This window comes from Capricornis sumatraensis, chromosome 5 (genome assembly GCF_032405125.1).
Source record: "Capricornis sumatraensis isolate serow.1 chromosome 5, serow.2, whole genome shotgun sequence".
In the NCBI taxonomy this organism is placed as follows: domain Eukaryota; kingdom Metazoa; phylum Chordata; class Mammalia; order Artiodactyla; family Bovidae; genus Capricornis; species Capricornis sumatraensis.
In genome coordinates this window covers 43527600-43546467 of record NC_091073.1, presented here as the reverse complement: position 1 = coordinate 43546467, position 18868 = coordinate 43527600, and the positions used below count along the sequence as shown (strand labels likewise).

Here is an 18868-nt window from a genome sequence, read left to right as displayed (position 1 = left end):
GCTACTTTATTTTTTTTTATTTTATTTTATTTATTTATTTATTTATTTATTTTAATTAAATTTTAAAATCTTTAATTCTTACATGTGTTCCCAAACATGAAACCCCCTCCCACCTCCCTCCCCATAACATCTCTGTGGGTGATCCCCATGCACCAGCCCCAAGCATGCTGTATCCTGCGTCAGACATAGACTGGCGATTCAATTCTTACATGATAGTATACATGATAGAATGCCATTCTCCCAAATCATCCCGCCCTCTCCCTCTCTCTCTGAGTCCAAAAGTCCGTTATACACAGCTGTGTCTTTTTTCCTGTCTTGCATACAGGGTCATCATTGCCATCTTTCTAAATTCCATATATATGTGTTAGTATACTGTATTGGTGTTTTTCTTTCTGGCTTACTTCACTCTGTATAATCGGCTCCAGTTTCATCCATCTCATCAGAACTGATTCAAATGAATTCTTTTTAACGGCTGAGTAATACTCCATTGTGTACATGTACCAAAGCTTTCTTATCCAAAATCTTTGCTACTTTAATAAAATGGCATAATCATTTAATTTTAGCTGGGAAAGCCTCAAAATCAAGTGAACATTATGTATTAATCTACATGGAACAAAACTTACACAATACAGCAGGGTAACGATACAAAAGAGAAACAGGGAGGAAGGGAGGGAATGGACCCAGACATAACAGGAGGATTAGTTACTTGACTGACCAGACCCAAACAATGACAAATTTGATCTTCCAGACTTTCCACAGTGCCTCAATAAGCAATTTAAAAGTCTTCTTTTCATTGGTGGCAGGATATAGGTAGAGGGGAAATGGGAGGAAGGATAGAACCAGTGAAAAGAAAGAATTAGATCCATTTCAGGAATATGAGGCCTCTAAAATGAGGCCAGCCTTTGTATGAAGAGTGAAGAAGTAGAAAGAGAAGTCATCATATCATGAATCTGATGGATGAAGATATTTAACATGGGTATTTAAGACAATAACTAGTAAATTTTTGTAGATCAATGTGATGCCTAAAATTTAAGGACTGAGTACAATATAAACACAAAATACCAGTGAAAAGAATTTCAACAGATCCATAGATAAAAGAATCCCCTGAAGAGGCAGAAGTTTGCATAATATAACTATTTTCACAGAAAAAGCTGAATAACTGTAATGGTTTTACACTGATCATTTAAGAAAAGCATACTTATGACTATTAACAATGTGTGCTGTAGGAAATAATGTAGTTGCCATAATAATTATCTACATGTCTGCATTTTCATCAAATTATTTCCTATGTTACAACACTTTTTTCTCATTACCAATAAAACTAAAATGTGGACTTACCAGGCAGCAGCAGTGGCCCACCAGCCAATGTGTAATATGTCGGCTATCGATGGCTATAAAACAGGATAAGAGAGTATTACACTAATGCGCACGGAGTGTCCCTCTGACACAATGGGAAGCTGAGTGGATATTACTGACCACGTATGCTGAGCGATGCCCTGCTCCTTGTTTTGGTGCAGCTCCTGGCTCACACACCGACTGATAATCGTAAGACTTGTTATAAGCATAAACTGATATATTAACCAGGTGTCTCATCAAACTTGGATCAATCTCTCCAAAAAACCTTCCAATCTGGAACAGAAAAAAATATTATTTGGCTTACATTTGAAACTTTATTAACACTTGAATCAGTACAAAGAAAAGAAATGATGCAAAGAAACTGAAATAAAACCACTGAGGAGCTTAAAAACAAAAGCAAGTAATAAATGAGTATATGACACTTTGAAAGAACTCCCATGAGATTAGGTGTTCTCATTACTGAATGGCTCCCAATGCTATCTGTGTAAGAAATGGACAGTTTACTATGCACTAAGTCACAATCAAATGAGATAAATGGTGAAATTAGAAAAAGAAACTTGCGAGGACTGTGATGAATTGGATTAAGTCCCATCTATAGGGACAACCTAGATAGCATATTCAAAAGCAGAGACATTACTTTGCCGACTAAGGTCCGTCTAGTCAAGGCTATGGTTTTTCCAGTGGTCATGTTTGGATGTGAGAGTTGGACTGTGGAGAAAGCTGAGTGCCGGAGAACTGATGCTTTTGAAGTGTGGTGTTGGAGAAGACTCTTGAGAGTCCCTTGGACTGCAAGGAGATCCAACCAGTCCATTCTGAAGGAGATGAGCCCTGGGATTTCTTTGGAAGGAATGATGCTAAGGCTGAAACTCCAGTACTTTGGCCACCTCATGGGAAGAGTTGACTCACTGGAAAAGACTCTGATGCTGGGAGGGATTGGGGGCAGGGGGAGAAGGGGCCGACAGAGGATGAGATGGCTGGATGGCATCACTGACTCGATGGACGTGAGTCTGAGTGAACTCCGGGAGATGGTGATGGACAGGGAGGCCTGGCGTGCTGCAATTCATGGGGTCGCAAAGAGTCGGACACGACTGAGAGACTGAACTGAACTGAACTGATAGGGACAACCTCAAACTCATCACTTCCAATCCATAAATAATGTCATTTAAGAAAACAGTCCAGGACTGAGAGATTTTTTTGTTTGTTTTTTAAAGAGAAGCCAGATATATCAATTCAGAAGTGGAATTATTTGGCAATTAATTCTACTTTGTTTAAAATCCTCTATGAACCAAAGAGCCTACACTGACAATTGGCAAATTTGGTGTTAGAATCTTCATCTGTTTCAAAGCAGTTTGTATTAAGACTCATATTATCAACAGACTAATATGTGAAAATTTTCTAAATTCCTGAGAAATCAAAAATAAAAGAGTTCATACCATGTTAAAATCTTTAGCAAATAAGTTTTAACAGAAACAGTACCAGAAAGTAAAACTGACTAACAAGTAAAAGGAAAACTATTTTAAGGATGTATTTTTTTATGGTTTATATTACATTAAACACTTTGGTTATCAATTTTTATAGTGGTTTGGAGGAGTTTCATAATGTTGATCAAGGAAACACACCTTGGAAACTCTACCCCTTCCCACTTTAGGTACATACCTGGTTAGTATAATCATCATGATTTGCCATCAAAAGGAACCCACCATCATCTAGAATAACACAATCCATTACCTATCAAAATAAAAATAGCAGTTAATACATTTTTAAGGAAGGTTAAGTTACATTATGTCTCCATTTTATGTAGACGATTATAACAATAAAAATAGGAGAAAAGCTTAAATAACTATATCTTATCTTGAAGGTATGTGCTCAGGAGATTCTGATGAAATAAGGGTATGCATAGATTGCTATCAAACCATCAGGGCTTGAAATTCCACCACCATCCAGCCATTAAAATTGTCAACTCAGTCTGAACAATACATAAGAACAAATCAGAAAAAATCCTTTTGTCACTCTGTGGTCATCTTAATGAACCAGGAAACTGGATAAATCAAATATTTAATAATGTATCATTTTTAAAAATTATTATTATTTAAACACATACTTAAGATTTTGACAAGAAAGACATTTTAAAAAATCCATTTGGGGCACTATCCATCACAGACTTAAAAAGAAAAAGCAGCACCATGAGGTTATTTGTAATTGTTTTATATTAAAAATATTTGGGTAATTTGGGATGTAAAAGCAAGAATCAAGAGAAAAAAATGCCTTTAAGGAAAAATAATCATATATCCTAAAATGTTCCCAGTTTAAATTATGCTTAAATACATGAATCAATTTAATAGTTTTACCATATGAAATTACAATTAAAAGCATTGTTTTCAGAATTCAGGACATAATACATTCTGTTTTCCTAATATGGAAGAAGCTTGCTAAAACCTTTGCTCTAAAAACAGCTGATACATGGTCTATGTAAAATGAATGTTACAATAATTAAAATTACTGGCTTATGGCTTCTCAAGATTTAGCAGTGATAAAACAATACGAAACTCCTGCTTCCCTTGTAAACATTTAGACATACATACGAGGACTCAAAGAAAATAGGGGAATTCTTATTAAGTATGAAGAAGTGAAGTGAAGTTGCTCAGTCGTGTCCGACTCTTTGTGACCCCATGGACAGTGGCCTACCATGCTCTGCTGTCCATGGGATTTTCCAGGCAAGAATACTGGAGTGGGTTGCCATTTCCTTCTCCAGGCATAACTGATCTAGTATCATTCGTAGGACATCTTAAACTGTAAACAAAAGGTTCATATTAGCTTTTTCAATTGCTCAAACAAAAATGGAAGTGATAGAATCCAATCCAGGCAAGTTAAACGTTTTTTATAATTCTAAGGTTCAGTTAAAAGAAACTTTCTCACCACTATAAATACAGCACAAAAATACTCAGATAAAATGCAAAAGATGAGGGAAGACTACATTGATAATAAGTATGCTTCAGTTAGAAACCATGGTCAGAAACAAAGCTGAAATAAATATATGCAAAAGAATCTAACACAATTGGGTCCACAGAGAATATAGTTCATATTGATACAGCTTTTAAATGAATATTTTTAAATGTTTCTAAAGTTTAAATTTAGGAATTAAAAGCATATAATTCAAATTCTCATCAGTGAATAAGTTCACAGTTCCATACAATATTATTTTGGTATCTGATGAAAACTTCCTGCATTTTTTTTTTTTACCATTAGTCTTAGAAAGAGTAACACAAAAAGTTGTATTTAAAGATTCCGTTTTAAAGAGTTTTCTTACATCACTGTTTCTTTTACAGTCACAAACTGGACCTGCACACTGAAAGACAGAAAGTACAATTGTCACCTCACATTTTCTTAATAACTGGATTTTAATTATATCATTTAATTATTACCATATTATAATAATTAGCTAGTATAAAAGATTAAATGATAGTCTAATGATTAGTTTTACCTTTATAAATTAGAGAATATCAATAAATATTTAAATGGGCATTTTAAATTCTTACATTGATAAAATTTTTATTATTGGTTGACTAAACAAAGAAAATCTCTGAAAAAAACAGGAATTCATAACTATGCTTCAGTGTAGTAGCATTAAAAGTTGATTTTGCCACTGTATTTGATTTTTTGAAACTAGTAAATGTAGCATAGGAATTAAAAAAAATATATCTTACCGGATCCCTGATTGATGTTTTGGTGAAATTCTCTATCCAGGAATTTACATCAATTTTAATTCCAACAACTGAAAAACCATGAAAAGAAAAATTAACACAAAATTTTTAAGAAATGTAGCCATAATTGTCACTTATCTTTCCTCTCACATTTGAAAATTTCTAAGGAGGCAAATAGTTTACATATAGTTGTGAAAAGAAGAGAAGTGAAAAGCAAAGGAGAAAAGGAAAGATATAAGCATCTGAATGCAGAGTTCCAAAGAATAGCAAGAAGAGATAAGAAAGCCTTCTTCAGTGATCAATACAAAGAAATGAGGAAAAGAACAGAATGGGAAAGACTAGAGATCTTTTCAAGAAAATTAGAGATATCAAGGGAACATTTCATGCAAAGGTGGGCTCGATAAAGGACAGAAATGGTATGACCTAACAGAAGCAGAATATATTAAGAGGTGGCAAGAATACACAGAAGAACTGTACAAAAATATCTTCATGACCCGGATAATCACGATGGTGTGATAACTCATCTAGAGCCAGACATCTTGGAATGTGAAGTCAAGTGGGCCTTAGAAAGCATCACTATGAACAAAGCTAGTGGAGGTGATGGAATTCCAGTTGAGCTCTTTCAAATCCTGAAAGATGATGCTGTGAAAGTGCTGTACTCAATATGCCAGCAAGTTTGGAAAACTCAGCAGTGGCCACAGGACTGGAAAAGGTCAGTTTTCATTCCAATCCCAAAGAAAGGCAATGCCAAAGAATGCTCAAACTACCGCACAATTGCACTCATCTCACATGCTAGTAAAGTAATGCTCAAAATTCTCCAAGCCAGGCTTCAGCAATACGTGAACTGTGAACTTCCTGATGTACAAGCTGGTTTTAGAAAAGGCAGAGGAACCAGAGATCAAATTCCCAACATCCGCTGGATCATGGAAAAAGCAAGAGAGCTTCAGAAAAACATCTATTTCTGGTTTCTTGACTATGCCAGGGCCTTTGACTGTGTGGATCACAATAAACTGTGGAAAACTCTGAAAGAGATGGGAATACCAGACCACCTGATGGGCCTCTTGAGAAATCTGTATGCAGGTCAGAAAGCAACAGTTAGAACTGGACATGGAACAACAGACTGGTTTCAAATAGGAAAAGGAGTACGTCAAGGCTGTATATTGTCACCCTGCTTATTTAACTTATATGTGCAGTACATCATGAGAAACGCTGGACTGGAAGAAACACAAGCTAGAATCAAGATTGCCGGGAGAAATATCAATAACCTCAGATATGCAGATGACACCACCCTTATGGCAGAAAGTGAAGAGGAACTAAAAAGCCTCTTGATGAAAGTGAAAGTGGAGAGTGAAAAAGTTGGCTTAAAACTCAACATTCAGAAAACAAAGATCATGGCATCCGGTCCCATCACTTCATGGCAAATAGATGGGGAAACAGTGTCAGACTTAATTTTTTTGGGCTCCAAAATCACTGCAGATGGTGACTGCAGCCATGAAATTAAAAGACACTCCTTGGAAGAAAAGTTACGACCAACCTAGATAGCATATTCAAAAGCAGAGACATTACTTTGCCGACTAAGGTCCATCTACTCAAGGCTATGGTTTTTCCAGTGGTCATGTGTGGATGTTAGAGTTGGACTGTGAAGAAGGCTGAGCACTGAAGAATTGATGCCTTTGAACTGTGGTGTTGGAGAAGACTCTTGAGAGTCCTTGGACTGCAAGGAGATCCAACCAGTCCATTCTGAAGGAGATGAGCCCTGGGATTTCTTTGGAAGGAATGATGCTAAAGCTGAAAATCCAGTACTTTGGCCACCTCGTGCGAAGAGTTGACTCATTGGAAAAGACTCTGATGCTGGGAGGGATTGGGGGCAGAGGGAGAAGGGGCCGACAGAGGATGAGATGGCTGGATGGCATCACTGACTCGATGGACGTGAGTCTGAGTGAACTCCGGGGGTAGGTGATGGACAGGGAGGCCTGGCGTGCTGCAATTCATGGGGTTGCAAAGAGTAGGACATGACTGAGAGACTGAACTGAACTGAACTGAACTGAGGGAAGCAAATGTAAGTTTCTTAAAAAAAAGAATATCCATTTAATTGCAGATACACTGAGAATGCTAATTCAAATTCATGTAAAAGGTTACACATTTAATTAGCTAGATATATATTTTGCTAATGATAATTTAGGTAATTTATAAAATAGCATTAAATTGAATATAATTTTAAAATTAGAGATATGTTTCTTGATGTTTTCATCAAGTAATATTAATAGCCCTTAAGTGAAGTCGCTCAGTTGTGTCTGACTCTTTGCGACCCCATGAACTGTAGGCCTACCAGGCTCCCCTGTCCATGAGATTTTCCAGGCAAGGGTACTGGAGTGGGTTGCCATTTCCTTCTGTAGGGGATCTTCCCAACCCAGGGATCGAACCCAGATCTACCTGCATTGTGGGCAGATGCTTTATCATCTGGGGCATTAGGGAAACCTAATGTTTAATAGCTCTTAAGCTATTACATAAACTTCTTTATATTCATAGTTTATTTTCTACAACCTTTCCAATTAATACAATAAGCTTAAAAAATCGATAGTGTCAGGAATAGGTTTATAAATATGAAGTCATTTGCAGGGTGAGCTTGAAGGGGCTTCCCTAACCTAACCAGTGCACGCAGTAGTTGCTGAAGGAATGTTTGCTAAAGTGTGGAGAAATGAGCAGGTGAGTGGGTAGGAAAGGGCACATGAATGAGAGACTGAAAGAGTAAGTAAGGCTAGATGAGTAAATAAGCACCTGTGTGAATGGAGGAAGGAGCGAATGCGTTGGTCACTGCATGAGTGACAGTGAATCTATGTAGTTGAACCACTGAGGGCTAAAACTGCCCTCAGGAGCAGAAAAGGATTTATCAGCTTTTTCAATCTGGTCTTTCTACACCCTTTATAGAATTCAAACAACACTGATTTACATAATACTTTTTTTCCTTAACTTTTATTTATCTGTTTACTCTAGCCGACTTCTAACTCCCACAGATGCTCAGTTTTAAGAACTTTTGCATTTGCTTGACTTAGTTTACCAAAAATTCCATATTCTTTATTCTAAGCTTTTAAAAAAGATCCCTACTTTTTAAAAGATATATAATATAGATATGACATAATATATCTTTCTCAATGATGGAAACAACTTTTTATGTTTAAAATATCATAAACATTTACATCCTTGGCGATATTACTCTGCTACATGGCATGTGAGATCTTAGTTTCCCAGCCAGGGATCGGACCCGTGCCCTGTGCAGTGGAAGCGTGAAGTCCTAACCAACGGACTGCCAAGGAATTCCCTCTACTTTTGTATATTTGAAATACTCTATAGGTTAGATTTCTAGTGAGATTGCTACATCAGTCAAACATTTAGAATTTTGATATATAGTATAAAATTGACTCCATAAATTTGTGTCAACCGTGTATAAACATAAACATACTTCTTCGAAAAAGTTGTCAACTCTTTATAGTATCAATTTAATTTTATCCCCAATCTCATAGGTAACTGTGTCTCATTTTCTTTTTCACACTTGCCTGTCTTTGACTGTATTTTGGTTGAAGCTTATTGATAGCCTTCCTGATAAGTACTGCTAGTTGATATTAGAAATAGTAGGTCACATTTAATTTCAGTCCTGTGTATGTGGATAGTATATATACTTACCTGCAGGTTTAAGAAGTTTTCCTTGGATGTAAATTTCTACAGCTTTGCTTACCATAATGCCTGATTCATAAGCACCAGGTCCACTTTCTAAAAGAAAAAAAAAAAAGGAAAACAAACCGCTCTAGCTAAATCAAATAATATTATATTTCTTTATTTCTTTAAATATATATAGGAAAACAGTATTTTGCTTAAATATTCTAGCATAGATATGTTATCAAGGAGTGGATGGTCTCCTCTTCCCTTTTCTTCCTTTTTGTACCAGGCTAACTGGAGTGTCCATGAATTGGCTGCATTAATTGACTTTGGAATGGGACTTATTAGCTTGGCTGCATCACTGTCACAAGTTAAAGGACGCACACCAAATCTCTGGTTTATGAAACCTGCTAAAATATTGAGGCGGCTGCTGTGGCGAAGCAGAAAGACTGATCTTAGATGCATGAAACTGCTGTAAAAGATACATGTCCCTGGAAAAAACTGAAATTCCCTGAACTTCAGTTTCTCCATTTGTAAAAATGATGGTAATAAGCCCACCCTCTAGAAAGGCTGATGGATTAAAATACAAAGTTTTAGGGAAACAACCCAATAGAATATTTTTAAAATATAGACTAGTAATAATTTGTACAAATAGTATGCAACTGATACTGACTAAAGCAGAGTAAACTGATAAATTACATTTTTAAAAATTCACTAAACATTCTTCAGTGTATTTGCAGTTTGTGAAATTCGGGATCATCTACATCTGTTTCACTGTACCGTGCATGTCTGTAGATATGCTGTATTCACATTACTGGTTGGCTGATTTCCTGCAGATGCATTTTACTTCTTCAACTAAACGGATACTTCAGTCTTTCCAGTGTCATGCATATGGTTCATAATTAATAATGACTGATCCGAGCAACTATCATAAAATATATTGTTTGGCTGGAAAGCAGGTAGTAACAATAATTTATTTTAAAAAGGGGAATTGAGATGAATGAATTGTAAAGTAGTACTTACTGTTAAAGTAGGGAGCAGTGAAAACATAGTTATCGTTATCTAGACTTCTTTTATAGAAGCTGTCCTCATATGTTTCTGGGTTTTCTTGCCAATTTTCTCCAGCCCTAAGGAGGAAGTGGCTCATCATTTTTATTCTTTAATCTATTTGATAACTTACTTTTCCATTTGTGGACATCACTGAACTTTACAGATATGTCTGCATCTCTGGTACATGTAAGGAAGTTAGTGGTAATTAATGGTGTAAATGACATTCATTACTAAGCAATAGATCAGCACAGAGTTAAATTAAGGAGCAGAAAAAGCTGACTCCAAGTTTTACTCTGACGTTTACTAGCCAGGTAATTATGGACAAATCATTTAGTAAGTCAATTAATATTAAAAAGCCTACAGAGCCCACTTTATGGACTCTTCTGAAGATAAACACAGATAAAATCCATACATGAGTGAAAATAATGAAGTGCTATGCAAATATTGCCAATAGTCATATTCATAATAACATTATGTTCATTTAACCAGGTTAGTTATGTCTACAAAGAGAAAAATCTCTTTTAAAACTTCTTAAATTCTGTAATATAGGTGACAAGGGAAAATACAATTGAAGAATCATAGCATGTTTTTCAAGAATGGAGTTTTTTAACAATTAAGTACTTTAAATAAACTCTAATTTAATAGTGATCAGTTTCTCTGTAGAATAGCTTCCTAGTAAAGTAATGCACAGATCCTTGGAGTAGTCCTCTGTAATGTACTAACTTTTACAGATGTTATTTGAACTTACTCTTTCGGATAAACTCTGGTAATCCCACCATCAGTCACAACAAATCGTGCTTTCACTCCCTTGCTGAAACAGAAGAAGGAAAGTTTTGTTCAACTGAGTCTTTGTACGATATTTAGATGGTGGTACAAAGAGAAATAAAATGGGTTCCTAAGACAAAGCTGAAACTCCAGTACTTTGGCCACCTGATGTGAAGAGCTGACTCATTTGAAAAGACCCTGATGCTGGGAAAGAAAGATGGAGGGTAGGAGGAGAAGGGGACAACTGAGGATGAGATGATTGGATGGCATCACTGACTCAATGGACATGGGTTTGGGTGGACTCTGGGAGTTGGTGATAGACAGGGAGGCCTGGCATGCTGTGGTTCATGGGGTCACAAAGAGTCAGACACAATTGAGCAACTGGACTGAACTGAAGACAAAGCAAGCCAAGGTAAATATATCAATAGATGCACACTACAGTTTAACAGTTAAAATATCTAAGAAATAGTTAAAGAGAGGATCTTCGAGGAAGACATTTTATAAGAAACAATGATATAGTAACATTTTGAAGACAAAATGGGACTTAACAGAGATGACAGGAAGACACCCCATGTAAAGCAAAGAGTACATGTGAGGGGAAGTTAGTGGAGAGTCGTAGCGTTTGGTGCACAGAAACGTAAGGCACGAGCTGAGAAACAATAGGAAGTAACATTTCAAGTATAAGCTTCTGAAGAATGGTCAGCTCATCTATGATCCTGAAATCCAAGCTGGAGAGCCTGCTTCACCTTTATCCTGAAATTAGGACTCTGTTTTAAAAGTGAGACTCTGGCAAGTCTGTGTTACATGGAGAATAGATGGGGACGGGCTATGGGCAGAGAAATCAGAAGCACTAAAGGCAGAAAAATCACCGGCTGTGATGTCCTAGAAATGGAAAAACATTAGAACCTTGAGAATGAAGAAGAGAGGAAAACTTTTTTAGAAAAAAATATTTATCATTTGGTGGCTGATTAGAAATGGAGTGGAGAAGAGACTGGAACAGAACAATCATCAGATTTCTCAATTTCTTGACTGGATGTTCTGCTGCTGCTGCTAAGTTGCTTCAGTCGTGTCCGACTCTGTGTGACCCCATAGACGGCAGCCCACCAGGCTCCGCCATCCCTGGGATTCTCCAGGCAAGAACACTGGAGTGGGTTGCCATGTCCTTCTCCAATGCATGAAAGTGAAAAGTGAAAGTGCAGTTGCTCAGTCATGTTGGACTCTTCTCGACTCCACGGACTGCAGGCTACCAGGCTCCTCCGCCCATGGGATTTTCCCAGCAAGAGTACTGGAGTGGGTTGCCACTGCCTTCTCCGTGACTGGGTGCAGGGAAGTACTATTGAAACATGTATAATATCATATAAGAAATGAATCGCCAGTCTAGGTTCGATGCAGGATACAGGATGCTTGGGGCTGGTGCACTGGGATGACCCAGAGAGATGGTATGGGGAGGGAGGTGGGAGGGGGGTTCAGGATTGGGAACACATGTACACCCGTGGCAGATTTATGTTGAAGTATGGCAAAACCAACACAAAATTGTAAAGTAAAAAAAAATACATAAATTAAAAAAAAAGAAAGCTAACTGAACGTTCTCTAGAGATCCTATTTTACCTCAAACACTGAGACACATGCAAGCACATCAGTTTAATTTGGTTATTCACAGTGAGGTGTGTAAATACGTAAAGCTGAGTAATGGCTGATGTTAGCTCAGACACACATCCAATACTAAAAATTCAACAACTGCAAAATGGTTTTCTTGAGAAATTGTTATTAAAGATAATAAACTTTAAATCTATGAGGCCAATTTCCCCCAAATTTCCCAGAGTTGCTAAACTGAAATACAGAATATTTATCTTTTTATTAATAAGAACAAATACTTACATGTTTTTCTGCTTACTCCAGTAATTTTGGACAAGTTCATTTGTAAAGCCTGCATCCAGCAAGACTCTATTAATCAAGTCTGTGTTGCCTAACACAGAAAAAGGAGAGGCTTAATTATATCCACATAGTTTAATTAGGATAATAATGAAACAAATGTATTTTTTAAATTTCCAAAGCAATTTAGAGTGGGTAATATTTCTATGAATTTATAAATGTACCCTTATTAGTTATCTGCATTTTCATGTGTGTTCCTCTTTCTCCCAGTTTTCAGGTTATGGACATAATTAAAAGTGGAAAAGCCAATTGTAAATGGGCTAAGTTATTTTCTAAATGTCATCAAAAAATAGGGATTTCAAAGCATCATAATTTCATAGACTTCATTTCAATTCACTCTAGGAAAGGAGACCATTATTTTAATCTATAATATATATAAATCAATGTTGCAAGTAATTTCATAATTTCTTTTATATTTTCATTATGTTCTAAGCCTAAAAATGGTTCTTCCTCTTATTTCCTATGATCTCTGCATTTTCTGCTGATACTACCTTTTAATAACTAGGGTATTTTTAGGAAAAAAAGAATAGTTAAGATTTTGAAATGTTTTAAGAGCCAAGAATCCATAAATCTCTATGAGGTTTCATAGCAAAATGATGCAAATTTATCTAAAAGACAAATAAAATGGTTAAAAACTAACTAGTAAAATTTATCTATTTCAACTTGATTTACTTCATAAAATGGAGAGTTATAGATCCATACTTTTTAAGATTAATGTTAATTGTGATAAAAATAGAATATCAAGGAGAGAAAATTATTAGGTGTTATATCTTTATTTAGTTTTGTGTTTATACTATCAATATTAAAACTCATTATATGAATTGGAGGATATAAATAACTTGATAAAATTGTGTTGTGTTTTCCTCTACATAGCAAGAACAATGCAATGAAAAAAACCTTCAGAAGATCATTCCAAATTAAATTACTCAAATTTGAGAGGAGTAAAGGTAAGCCTATCTTATTTACAGGTGACCATCTGCAAGTATTTAATACCTGGCTTTGAAAATTAAAGTTTACTTAATAACAGTATGAAATTTCTTTAATATATGCAAAAAATTGAGTCAAATTGTTTCATTTTACCATTAAAAATACAAAAAGTAAATAAACCAGCATAGCAACAAACTGAACTGAACCAAGATTTGACCACTTTGAATATAAACACAGTGAAACAATGATTGCATATAAATGCATACTTACATGATGGGTTGTTTGGAGTTTTTCTATCAATAAACTCATTAAAATTTAAAAGAAATTCGGTGTTGTTATCTGATATTTTAAGGTCATTGCAGTAATCTCTGAAAAACATATTTTAGGATATTAGGTGTTAAACTCAAAACTTTAAAAAAAATGTTCATAGCAATCATAGGTAGTGGAAATAATTTTTTTATTTTTATTTTTTTAGTTAGTGCATGATTTTGTAAGTTGTTGAATTGTTATCTCCATCTCATCTCTATAACAGAACAATATTTTTTCATTAAGTGCTAAAGGTTCTAGACAATATATATTAAGCTCTTGACCTCTGGACCAAAAGGTGCTCAATAAAAATTAACTTCCGTTATTCCTGTGGGTTGGTGGTTAAGTCACTAAACCATGTCTGACTCTTGCAATGCCAGGGACTGTACCCCTCCAGGCTCCTCTGTCCACGGGATTCTCCAGTCAAGAATACTGGAGTGGGTTGCCACTTCCTTCTCCAGGGGATCTTCCCAACCCAAGAATCAAATCCAGGTCTCCTGCACTGCAGGCAGATTCTTTGCTGATTGAGCTATTATTGATTGTTGTAGGTTAGTAATTTACATTTAGAAATTAACATCAAGAAATTTAAAAATTAATATAAAGAAATTAAAATGTATTTATTAAATATCTCAATAAACCCAATACATGATAGCACTTTTATGAGAAATTATTGAATTTTCAGAAAATAATCTAGAAGAAACAAGTGTCATTGATGCGCTTATTTGCAAATTTCTGTAACTCCTGACTTAATAGAAGACAAACGTGCCTCTGCATTCAATCGACTGCAAGATTGTTTTGGCACATGAAAAACATCAGTCCTCATAAAAATAATCAGTTGGAAAAGAGAGAATTATTTTAATTGTCTTCTCAGATAACATCACTATGCTTTAAAATAACACTAAAACTTGAATATTTGTAATTTCTTGCTTTGTCATTTGTGATACAGAATCTGAAACAATACCAATGAACTTCTCTACACTGTTACATTACAATTCAATGCACCATCTTACATTTTGAGTGACTCTTTCACCCACCCATGATTTTCTCACATCATAAATTGGTTATTTGGAAAATGTGAATTATGTAGATCTTTCAAACAATGACACATTTCATTATACTATACTGAAAATTCACATTCATAAATTCTATCACTGATCTCATTAGATAAGTCTATAACTACTGCAAAGCAGTCCTGCTTATAGTAATAACTTTACTAAAATTCTAACTTCTGTTTTAAAGCTCAGATTTTGTCACTGAGAACAATTACTTTCAGTCGTATTCTTCAAAGTAAAAGGCTCACTTAATGGATTTTTGAGAAAATGCCATCCCAAGTCTGAATAACCATACTTCATCTGTCATTCCTTCTTTCTAATAAAACATTTCATGAAAAAAATCAAGACACTCCTATTTTAGCTCTCAATTCAAACAATCACAAGTGCTTTTCTTTCTTTCTTTTTTTTTGGAGACAGCCAAGTTACTCTAGTATACAGTAAATTTCCATTTTCTTTATTCAGAGTATTAAAAGATACATGCTCAAGGATATTTTAAAGTGACACTGGCTTTTTTCCCAATGTGGGTGTCTTGCATTGAAGATTAAGTGACTACCAGTGCACTTTAGTACAATTGCCTCGATTCCCAATGCGGTAACAGCTCACCATTGCTTTTGTGCTGTCACAGCACCGGAAATATCAATATGATGAAGAAGACAAATGCCATTTAGCACTGTTAGGAAAACAGCTTTGTCCTTGTGAATCCTTGGAAAAAATGTTTGGAAACCATTGTTTGGGCTTCATACTTTGAAAACTGCTGTCCTAAGCACTTTGAAAACTCAGATTAAATGTAAGGTCCCATAAATATAAGAACGCTGCATTCATAATAACTAGGTTAATACAACTAACAGGCTAAACAATCAAATATTCAAGACAAACATGCAATTAAAAAGGAAACATTTTCAGATGCAAGCCCATGATTTAAAACACAAAGCCTCAGGGAGCAGAGAGCAACAGAATGTCCTAACTTCTTGGTTCACTGAAAATTTTAGTTTGGAGGCAAGGTTTAAAAAGTTTTCATAATTAATACTCAGTTTTTGACAGAGCTAAAATCGACTTCTTCCCACAGTGTTATGCTTTTTGGGAAATAACACTAGCCTGAAAGTCAAAAGGCCAATAGATTGAAGTAGCATCTCACAGAATTAGAAGCTGATGGCAAGATTTTAGAAGGATTAAGTCAAATGTTGTAGAAAGACTAAATAAAATAATTATTAATAAAAATCATTTAAAATTCCATGTTATTATTTAAAAGGCATTTCTAAAATTATTTGCTCATTTAATTCTAAAAATAACTTTACCAGGAGATAATTTAATATTTCAATGGTGAGGAAACTGAGATGTAAAGATGTAAAAAGATTTATCCAAAGGCACCTAACTGGCAAATGGTCAAGCCCAGAGGTGAAGCCAGTCTTCAGATCCCAAATTAGTGTTTTAACACAATATACAATGTGCTTTAAACTTTTACTTCATGAATTTTTATACTTACAAAGCTTCAAACCAAAAGCAGCTTCGACCTCTATCAACAGAAGGCTGTTCTGAGCAATTAATTTAGACAATGTCATAATGTTTTGCTTTTGTTTTTATCCTCACTGGCTGGGTTATACCCAATTTTGAACTAGTCTCAAGATATTATTGACTTGTTGATGTATTCTAATGGCAAAGCAGTGAAAGTGTTGGAGCTGTCATTAAGGAGAGAAGCTGAATTAGGATAGGAGCAGAAGGAAAAAAAAAAATTAACAGAAATGTGATAAAACAAAGTGTTGACTGTGTCAGAAGAATGAGTTGTCCAGTAATAAGAATGATCCTGGACAATAGAAAGTCACCTACCAGGCAGTAGGCAATAAGCAGCAATAGCCTGACTTAAATATCTGAGGTGTGAATGTGTGGCTAAACAGACAGCACCAACGTCAGTTGCCTGTTAGCCTAACGATTGTTTAGCACATGGCTGGGAGCTTGACAACTGAAGATAATCACTACTTCTTGTTCCAGAGGAATCACCTGAGGCAAGTCTGTGACAGGCAACATTCTGTGGTTACCACAATTGCTGACTTCCCCTCAGGATGAGTTGGAAAACTTGCTGGTAAACGTTCTATGATGCTCTGTTTTCCTATGAGAGACCTGGTTTACACACTTTGGATCATGATTTTTCTGAGGATTTTTTTTTTTCTTCTAAAAAAGATTAAGTAGCAAGATGGAGAAACCTCTGGATGGGTTTTGATCAATTTGCATTTCCTGAAAATACCTTTATGATCTGAAAGCTATATAATCTCATTTGCTCACTTTGTGTTTCCGACCAAACGAAATTTGTAACTTAAATTACTTTGAAACTACAAGATCTTTGGTATTAGAAATTTGCCAAATTATTTCTAAAATACTGCTTGTTCTCATTCTATTTCACTTACATAGGTCTTACATCACAAATTAGTCTTTAACTACTGGGGATCACATACTTTTATTTCTCATTCCAACATATCTTTGAAGTGCTTTCTTATTTATGATTATCCCAGAAAGATACAAAAATTAATTCATGTAATTCTCATAAATGGAGGAATAATGCTCAGCAATACATGAACCGTGAACTCCCTGATGTTCAAGCTGGTTTTAGAAAAGGCAGAGGAACCAGACATCAAATTGCCAACATCCGCTGGATCATGGAAAAAGCAAGCATCTATTTCTGCTTTACTGACTATGCCAAAGCCTTTGACTGTGTGGATCACAATAAACTGTGGGAAATTCTGAAAGAGATGGGAATACCAGACCACCTGACCTGTCTCTTGAGAAATCTGTATGCAGGTCAGGAAGCAACAGTTAGAACTGGACATGGAACAACAGACTGGTTCCAAACAGGAAAAGGAGTACGTCAAGGCTGTATATTGTCTCCCTGCTTATTTAACTTATATGCAGAGTACATCATGAGAAACGCTGGGCTGGAAGAAACACAAGCTGGAATCAAGATTGCCGGGAGAAATATCAATGACCTCAGATATGCAGATGACACCATCCTTACGGCAGAAAGTGAAGAGGAGCTAAAAAGCCTCTTGATGAAAGTGAAAGAGGAGAGTGAAAAAGTTGGCTTCAAGCTCAACATTCAGAAATCGAAGATCATGGCATCTGGTCCCATCACTTCATGGGAAATAGGTGGGGAAACAGTGGAAACAGTGTCAGACTTTATTTTTTGGGGCTCCAAAATCACTGCAGATGGTGACTGCAGCCATGAAACTAAAAGATGCTTCCTCCTTGGAAGAAAACTTATGACCAACCTAGATAGCATATTCAAAAGCAGAGACATTACTTTGCCAACTAAGGTCCGTCTAGTCAAGGCTATGGTTTTTCCAGTGGTCATGTATGGATGTGAGAGTTGAACTGTGAAGAAGGCTCAGCACCGAAAAATTGATGCTTTTGAACTGTGCTGTTGGAGAAGACTCTTGAGAGTCCCTTGGACTACAAGGAGATCCAACCAGTCCATTCTGAAAGAGATCAACCCTGGGATTTCTTTGGAAGGAATGATGTAAAGCTGAAGCTCCAGTACTTTGGCCAACTCATGCGAAGAGTTGACTCATTGGAAAAGACTCTGATGCTGGGAGGAATTGGGGGCAGGAGGAGAAGGGGACGACAGAGGATGAGATGGCTGGATGGCATCACGGACTCGATGGACATGAGTCTGAGTGAACTTCGGGAGATGGTGATGGACAGGGAGGCCTGGCGTGCTGTGATTCATGGGGTCGCAAAAGTCGGACATGACTGAGCGACTGAACTGAACTGAACTGAATGCTACATGCATCTGTATTCTCAATGCTTTCCTTTCCAGTAGTCTTAAGACTGAAGGAAATGTTAAAACTGAGTACTAATTAGGATCAAATAGTATAATTATTTACGAATTAACAGAAATGGTTCTACCTCTAAAATTTGCAAGCTTTTGCCTTTAAATTATTTTAAAATAACTGCTTTTTAACATTCTTTGTTAAATAGCACTCCCTCCTCCTCCTACCACTACTAGAACCATAAATAATAACTAATATTTATTTAGAGCTCATCTCTTACCAAGAACTACATTAAATATATATTACTTAAGTAATATACTTACAAGTATATATTACATGTGGTATTATCTAATTTAAAGCTTATAAA

At 35.8% G+C, this 18868-nt stretch overlaps 1 protein-coding gene across 7 annotated transcripts in view; it reads right to left on the bottom strand.

Annotated features, from left to right (window-relative positions):
• CACNA2D1 (calcium voltage-gated channel auxiliary subunit alpha2delta 1) overlaps positions 1-18868 on the bottom strand; it is a 526060-nt gene that overhangs the window by 20388 nt on the left and 486804 nt on the right. For all 7 annotated transcript variants that reach the window (XM_068973034.1, XM_068973032.1, XM_068973033.1 and 4 more), the window contains 10 exons: positions 13656-13753; positions 12405-12492; positions 10510-10572; positions 9735-9838; positions 8739-8825; positions 5061-5128; positions 4664-4702; positions 3013-3084; positions 1477-1629; positions 1339-1391 (listed from right to left, as the gene is read on the bottom strand). In XM_068973034.1, coding sequence (XP_068829135.1) covers positions 1339-1391; positions 1477-1629; positions 3013-3084; positions 4664-4702; positions 5061-5128; positions 8739-8825; positions 9735-9838; positions 10510-10572; positions 12405-12492; positions 13656-13753 — 825 coding nt within the window. The remainder of the gene's footprint in view (positions 1-1338; positions 1392-1476; positions 1630-3012; positions 3085-4663; positions 4703-5060; positions 5129-8738; positions 8826-9734; positions 9839-10509; positions 10573-12404; positions 12493-13655; positions 13754-18868) is intronic.